This window comes from Rhea pennata, chromosome 8 (assembly GCF_028389875.1).
Source record: "Rhea pennata isolate bPtePen1 chromosome 8, bPtePen1.pri, whole genome shotgun sequence".
Taxonomy (NCBI): domain Eukaryota; kingdom Metazoa; phylum Chordata; class Aves; order Rheiformes; family Rheidae; genus Rhea; species Rhea pennata.
The window spans coordinates 14,043,647-14,051,705 of record NC_084670.1 but is presented as its reverse complement, the minus strand read 5'-3'; the positions used below and the strand labels follow the sequence as shown (position 1 = coordinate 14,051,705).

Genomic DNA, 8,059 nt, shown 5'->3' with positions numbered 1-8,059 from the left:
GCGAGGTTTCCTGGGCTTTCTCCGGCACCCCTATGAAATCTCGCCCCTCCCCGCCGCAGGTCTCGCGAGGCTACATCGGTCTCCCTCCCCCCTCCCCGAGCACGATGCCGCGCAGGAATGTGAAAGGCTCCCGCCCGCCGCCATTTTCTTTCTTTCTTGGCAGGCAGCGAGTGGGGCAGGAAGCGGCGGCTGAGCGAGCATGGCGGACTATTCCACGGTGCCCCCTCCTGCTTCGGGCGCGCCCGGGGGAGGCGGCGGCGGAGGTGGAGGAGTGAACGATGCCTTTAAAGACGCGCTGCAGCGGGCTAGGCAGGTGCGTGTGTAACGTGGCCCTGCCAAATCAATGGGTGCCCGGGCCCTCGGGCTGCGGGGCCCGGAGGCCCCTCCTGAGCCGGCGCCGCCGCGGCGGGAGGTAGCGGGCCGCGCGGCGGCGGCGCCGGGCCCTGCGGAGGCCTGAGGGGGGGGGCCGCCCCGCCAGGATGCCCCCGCGGGGCGCGGCGGGGAGGCTTTGTGCTGTCCCTCGCCCCCTCTCCGCCCCGCCCGCCCTGCTCGGGCGCGGGCAGGCGAGCGGCGAGCGTTTTCCAGTCGGTCGCCGCCAGCCTCCCTCCGCCATCGCCCGCTGCCTGAGCGGCCGCCCGCGGTGCCCTAGCTCGGCCCGGCGGGATCCGCGCCATCGCGGCGCGGCCTGGTGCCCGCTGCCCGCCTGCGGGGAGGCGCAATCTCGGCGGACGGCGCGCCGCCTTATCGGCAGCCCCGCGCCCTGCGGGGCGACCGAGCGGAGGAGGGCGGCTCCGCCGCGCTGCCCCGTATTGTGTCCCCGGAGGCGCCCTGGGTGCCCGCTAACCTGCCCGGACCGGTTGGGAGGTGCCGCGGCCTGCGGAGCGAAGGCGGCCAAGGTGTCTTTTCGTGTGTGTTTGGTTTTTTTTTTTTTTTTGAGGGAGGGGGGAAGATTTTTTTTTTTAATCCAGAAGCTTTATTTGTAGTTTTGCAGCACGGGCGATGTGTCCGTTGTTTTCGAGGAAAATTTTTCTCCTCTGCTTGATAACAGAGGACGCTTTTAGCAATAGCGTAAAAAAAAAGGCGGGGGGATATTTAGTACTTTTAAGATTTAAAATAGTTTTAGCAGTCAAGCTGCCTGCGGCATATCTCAGGCTTTCTCGAAGTATAGTTAAAATAGGAAACCTAGGGAAAAAAATGTTGCTGCAGTTTGAAGAGCAGATTTTTTTTTTTCAGCCAGAGGAAAAAGCAGTGAATGTGGGAAAAAATTCCTAGTAAAGCATGAATACAAGCCTTCTGAATATGTTGGGAGAAAAAGTACCGTGGCTGTTTGCAAGACTGTTTCTAGTAGCAACTTCTAATTTACCTCTTTTGAGTGGTATTAATATGTATCATCTCAAACGCTGACATTATTCAGAATACCTGGAATAAATAAGGACTTGCTGAATGAATTTTTTTCTTACAACATTTGCTTATGTTTAGATTGCAGCAAAAATTGGAGGAGATGCTGGCACATCAATGAATTCAAATGACTACAGTTACGGAGGACAAAAAAGACCTCTTGAGGATGGAGGTATGCGTTCATTACTGTTGCATTTGTTCTTGTTCAGTATGGCTTGGCAGCAGTGCCAGAAAGATTTCAAGTGGTTTTTTGGTTTTGATTTCTGTTTTTTTTTTCCCCTATAGCACAGCATAAAAACATTTTGTTCCCTTTATAGACCACAACGTGCGTTTTCATTTTCAGTTTAATGGGGAAATTTCTTTTAAGCCATTGTGCTGTGTAACTGTAATCTGAAGCAAATATAAGCCTGTTTTAAAATATTTTAAATGTAACTTTATTGCATTAAAGAGGAAAAGATGGGGCAGGGTGTATGAATTCGTAACTGAGAAACACTTTTTGTCCAGGTATGTCATTGTAGTCCTTTGTTGTATAGGGCTGCTTACAGCTTGTAAGTTACAGTTAGAGCAAGAAGTGGTCACCTTTTTAAAATTGGATTGTTTCATATGTTTTGTTATTGCACAAATTCAAATAAACATTTTAATGCATTTCATTGTAAAAGCATAGGACTTTAAAAAAAGACAGGAAAGTAAATTTTCTACCGTGTAGACGTTTTTGCTTGGTCTAATATTTAAACATACAGCGTGTGTGAACCCTGATAAGATCATACTTAAATCTCCTACCTTGTTGCAGCTTTTTGGATTTGCTTTATATTGCAGTAAAGTTTTCTCCTGAAATGTGTGTGTCCTCTTCTGTCAGCTAGCTTGAACTTAGCAGGGTTTGATATGTTTAATATACACACAAAATCCTGACTAAATTGTGGAGAGAAATCTGAGCTTGTTGAAATGTTCTCGTAGGTGTCATTTAAGAGCAATGCCTTTTTTTTCCTTTAAGAGGATTGAAACTCAGTCTACAGATTGTAACTAAGGCTTTATATCAGGAGATCTTGTGTCCTGTAATAAAGTTTTTTCTATTAATGGTGAGGTTTTTAATATACAAAAATGAGCTAATGATGCTTCAGATGATATATGTAATGTATTCTTTTTATTTTATGTGTAGATGGCTCTTGGACAAGTCCGAGCAGTACAACACACTGGGAGGGAATGCCCTCTCCTTTTAAAGGCAGGAATTTTTATTTATTACCTGTGTTTAGTATGTAAACATGAAATAAACTAGTGGATCTTTCTGGATTGACACAAATATTTCTTGGAATATGTGTCTGAGTTTTTGCTGCACATAAATTATGGTGATTCATATAACCTTTATTTTGGGGTGGGAAGAAAGCATCTGAAGTATATCTTTTCAGATATAGGTTAATTGTGCCTTTTATTCCTTTATTTGTACAAAAAGGATTTGGATGGTAGTGATGTAGTTGCTTTGAATCTGCTTTTTTTTGAAGTTTTATGCTATGAAATGCTTGATATTTGGATAGGGATTTCATATCAATGTTTGGAGTGAGTTTGCATTGCTATTTGATATTGTTGTATTTTTAGATATTTGATCTAGACTTGTGGTCGTTGTCAGAAAACTTTTCTTTAAATCATTGTTAATTTTTGTATGGATTTGCTTTTTTTTAATTGTTTTTTTTTACTATAGAAGCATCATTAGCTTGAGCAACCAACAGAGATAAACTTTGTTCCTTGTTGTAGTTAAGTTTCAGTGACTAGGTGCCTATGAGCAATCTACAGCGTGTTTGAAAACTGCCTTTTAATAAACCACTTAATAGATATATGGAAGAACCTAACATCTTTTCAGCTATACTAACCAAGTGCTGAGTGCTCGTGAGATTCTTTCTTTTATTCAGATGATCAACTTCCTGAAATTGAGAGGAAAAAAAAAGGGGGGGGACTAAAATGCACTGGAAAGTTACAGTTCACACTAAAAGGTGTAAACAGTTCTTGAATTTCTTGGCAAACATTTTAAAAAATCTTAATTTTGCAGATCAACCAGATGCTAAGAAAGTTGCTCCTCAGAATGACTGTAAGTAATTTTTATTTTGTTGCCAGTAAACCTAAACAAGTATAAAACTTTCAGAACAAGAATTTGAAGCAGTAATCTGGTAGGTGATATTTGGACCAGTCAAATCAAAAGAATTGACTCGGTTTCTCTCTTAGCTTCTTGAAGCAGTTTGAGTCTGCTTTCTAAAACTGGCAGAATGTTGTGTTAGCAACAGTTGAGAATCCTTTTAACTATGGTTTTTATATCATCTGGTAACACTTCTTAAAAGGTCAACTTGGACCGAAGTAGATATAATTAAGTTTATTATTAACCACAGAAAAGGCTTAGTTGTAAATAATACTGTCTGAGTTTAATTTTAACAATATTTGCTTATAGCTTTTGGAAATCAACTACCACCAATGCATCAACAGCAAAGGTAAGAATCTACATCCACACTATGCCTCATGTATCACTTCACTTTTAGTAAAAAAGCGGTTAAAAAGATTCTAATGGAAGAGCAGTGTTGGTGCATTAGAGGAATACTATAGAGAGATAGTGATATGTTGAAATTTGGCTTCAGCAGCCACAATCCAAACACCTGAAATAAATTTGATAAAAATATTCTGGCTAGGCCAAACACCTGAAATAACTTTGATAGTATTATACTGGCTGTATTTTTCTTAGCAGCCTCTGCCATGCATCAAAATTAGCATAAGAAAAATGGGTTGCTCTTACAGCATTTGAGCATAGCTGCCGTACCCAAAAGCTAGGAGCAGGTCTGAAGGGAAAGGATTGATGCTATTTTGAAAATAGGAAAGAATTGTGGGGGATTAAAAGAAGGCAAACTTAGCACAGCTTATTGTTCTGTTGGCTACATCTGGTACAATATATTTTTTTTCTCCACTCGTTTCTTACATAAACAGCCCGAACCAACTATTCTTCCAATCCTTTGCCTAATTTTGATAAATGATACCAAAATGTGTTTTCAGCATGCTTCAATTGAGATACAGTTTAAACTTTTAATGCTACATTGGCCTTAGCAGTGGCCTCAGACTTCATAAAGAGGTTGAAGGAAAACATGTATCAATTCATACTATGATTTAAACTTTTAAGTGGTCACATCCCGTTTTCCACTAGTAGTAGTATTTATTCCCTCTTGTAGCTTATTGATTATTTCTGAAAATAACCTAGTTTCACTGAAAGCTGTGTTTGCATATGATTTTCAAAATTAGTGGGAGACAATTTTGCTGGGATGGGGGAGGCAATTAACTTCCCTCTGTCTTAACTAGAAGAGGTATCTAAATACAAAGCTTGTTTGGTCTTTGAATGGTCATTGTTTTCTGTTTTATTTAACCTGTACAGGTCTGTGATGACAGAAGAGTACAAAGTTCCAGATGGAATGGTTGGATTCAGTAAGTAGTATGACATAGTGTGGCAGTATAGTGGGGGATGTTAACTGATGCTGTTAATACACATAATCTTTTCTGTTTTCTTTCTCCAAGTAATTGGCAGAGGTGGAGAGCAGATCTCACGCATACAGCAGGAGTCTGGCTGTAAAATACAGATTGCGCCTGGTAACTATTTCTGGTATATCTTTTGGTAGGAAGTTCAGAAGGCTGTTCGTTGTTTCTAATTATCTGTATCTTCACTTAAGGTATATTTTAATGTTTTGTGCTAATCCCAGTTATTGCAGTCCAAACAAATGTTGTGATACAGTGATTCTTCTACTTTCCAATAGTTTGTGTATCATATTTGATTTTCTCTTTCTGGTTTTGGTAATCTCTTTCTGCCTTAATACTATGTTAAATCAGTTTTATTTTATGACCTTAGATAGTGGAGGCCTGCCTGAAAGATCTTGTATGCTAACTGGAACACCAGAGTCTGTTCAGTAAGTAAAACAAATTCTGTGTATTCTTACTTAATTGTGCAATACTCTGTTTTGGGGATCTGAATATAGCATTTCCCTTCTTTGGCTTGTATTGAGGACGCAATCTGGTCAGCTAAATGCATACATACTGAGCTAGGCCCTGAACCTGCAATCACATTCCTCATGATACTTTGTAATTACAGGACAAAAATATGGATATAATTGTATGTGAAAAAGAAACTCTGTTAATAGGAATTAAGAAAATTACAGGGGAAATGTGAAAATTAGTAATACATAAGAATAGGAGTTACTCAAAGCCAAGTTTATCAGAGTTCTTAATTGTGTCTTTGATATAAACTAATGTATACCAAAAGTTAGGAAAGGTAGCATCTATGTAATACCAGTTGGTAAAGTGAACTTTCACGGTCTGTGAAGGAGAGGGGATGACAACAAGAAAATATTTCTTGTGGTAGCATAGAGGTTTTTCACTTTGAGTTGACTGCTTGGAGACCTATTTATCTTGGCTTTTCTAGGAATGATTTTAAGTGTAGTAAGCTTGCTAGTTTCTTGTTTGTTAGCTGCTCCCACTTAATTTTTTCAGGTATGGCCTGCAGCTATAAATTTCCCTTTAGGAAAACAGGTGTCAGTCACCTCTTACCTTGCAGCCAAATAAGCTCCTGTTGAGGAAGTCTTTTCTTCATTTCTTTATGGGAATGTTCTTTTGAATTATAGCTTATTCTGACCACGTATTGGAGGGAAGAGTTTTTAACAGATATACATACTTACCTTTTTACTTAAATGTGACTGATACATGTGGAAGATAAATCACTTGCTATTGGCCATTATTCTGGTAATGCTTACAAGTACAAATATCCAAACTTTGCATGCTGAATCAAGCAGCAGCTGTGACCATATTGGTGTTAAAGCTAAGTTTATTTTACAATTTTTTTTGGGGGGGGGGGGCCTTGTTTATAAAAGTGGCATTGAACAGATTTGCCTTAAGATTGGCTGTTTGTAGGTTAAATGTAAAAAAACCAACTATGTAAAATGAGAGGTTACTTGAATTACTATTCAAGCTTAACAATACGGTAAAAATGTTTCTGACTTCTAGCTTATTTTTATGCACCAAAAATAGTACATTGTAGCTCTTTCAACTCTTCTACCTAACAATGGCATATTTTAAACATTAATGTAAAGGTCAGTGTTTCTCTCTTTTGTTCTGAATGAAGTTTTGGTCTTACTGAATAATAGGTTGTGTCATGAGTCACGTTTGAGGAGATGGTAACTTTGTATATTTGGTAAAGAACCACCTTTTTTATATACTGACAGTGGTGTACTTTTAGGTCTACCACTTGCTACATTCTCTTGGAATTACTTTCTCTTAACACTTTGAGTGTAAGAGTGAGAAGAAAGGTATTCTGCAGAAATTTTTTGATGGATATTAATTTTGGCAGCGGGCTATCTTGATGTTTCTGTACGGATGTATACATGTGACAAAGCTCTTTGTTTTGTGGGCCTTGATGTTTTATCTAACCAGCTTAGCATGTTTCAGTTAAGCTGCAGATTGCAAAATCTTAAGTAGAAATTGATTTTTCTTTCTAGCAGAGCAATATATGTTGCAAATTCATTTTTTAGAGGCTTCTTTTTAACCTGCTTCAGCCTGGAGAGAGGTGCTGTTTGATACATCAGAATATCATGATGAGAAGAAACTTCTAACTTTTTGCTTGCTTATCTGGAAATAACAACTCAGCCACAGGCCGGGGAAGAGTGATTTGCTGAACGTGTCCGTTTAGGTTGTAAAGGTTATCAGGAAGTAAAACAAATGAGGAAATACGACAGTGAAGTTGGTAACAATGGCTAGGGGAGAATACAGTTGATAAATGTGAGGATTTCAGATGATTTCATTGCAGAGAATAAAAACGTGTGTGATTCACCTCATCTTTTAGCATGTTGATTCTATTTCTTTGTTCCCTAATAACATTTGAAATAATAAATGCTTTAATCAGGAGGTAGTGATCTTAAAGATATTTAAAATCCATGAACTTGGCAAATGGCCAGGAAAGAGGTAATATCCCACCTGTAAAAGAAGCTGCTGAGTTTGTTCACAATTTTGAACTAGAAGAATGCACATTGGGAAGGGACCTGGTGTAGAGGAGGCAAAACCACTTACATGGAGATTCACATTATCTTTGATACAAAATTACTCTTTAAAGGTACTGAAAGAAACTGGATAGTGTGCACTGAAGGATTTGTGCTAGGACCCCTAATTCAACTATTAAGTGAATAAGGCTATTAAGATAATGAAAGATAATGTTTTTCTTTTTCCCAAGCAGGACAAGTGTAGGCAAGCAGTATTTGTAGGAATCACTGTATTCATAAGTATATATTCCTTGACAGGTCAGCAAAAAGATTACTCGATCAGATAGTTGAAAAGGGAAGACCTGCACCCGGCTTTCATCATGGTGATGGACCTGGAAATGCAGTCCAAGAAATTATGATTCCAGCCAGTAAAGCAGGATTAGTTATTGGAAAGGGTGGAGAGACGATTAAACAATTACAGGTATATTTGTTTTTTTTTTTTTTTTTTTTTTTTTAGACACGTGATAATATTGGATCTAGATTTGAGTAGGTATTGACCCTCCTTTTGTCAAATAGGAGCGAGCAGGTGTCAAAATGGTCATGATTCAAGATGGTCCACAGAACACTGGTGCAGACAAGCCCCTTAGGATAACTGGAGATCCTTATAAAGTTCAAGTAAG

The 8,059-nt window shown here is 39.6% G+C and overlaps 1 protein-coding gene across 9 annotated transcripts in view; it reads left to right on the top strand.

The window, feature by feature from the left end:
- Positions 1–102: 102 nt before the first annotated feature.
- The window catches only part of FUBP1 (far upstream element binding protein 1), a 41,382-nt gene continuing 33,425 nt past the window's right edge, over positions 103–8,059 (top strand). For 7 of the 9 annotated variants that reach the window (XR_009959106.1, XR_009959104.1, XR_009959105.1 and 4 more), the window contains exons 1-10: positions 103–313; positions 1,480–1,570; positions 2,555–2,617; positions 3,437–3,475; positions 3,830–3,869; positions 4,796–4,845; positions 4,936–5,007; positions 5,264–5,321; positions 7,698–7,860; positions 7,956–8,054. Coding sequence is in view for 6 of the 9 variants with exons in the window: in XM_062581483.1 (XP_062437467.1) it covers positions 200–313; positions 1,480–1,570; positions 2,555–2,617; positions 3,437–3,475; positions 3,830–3,869; positions 4,796–4,845; positions 4,936–5,007; positions 5,264–5,321; positions 7,698–7,860; positions 7,956–8,054 (789 nt within the window). In the remaining 3 variants the exon portion in view is untranslated. The remainder of the gene's footprint in view (positions 314–1,479; positions 1,571–2,554; positions 2,618–3,436; positions 3,476–3,829; positions 3,870–4,795; positions 4,846–4,935; positions 5,008–5,263; positions 5,322–7,697; positions 7,861–7,955; positions 8,055–8,059) is intronic. The other 2 variants (XM_062581488.1, XM_062581486.1) reach the window with 1 other exon arrangement.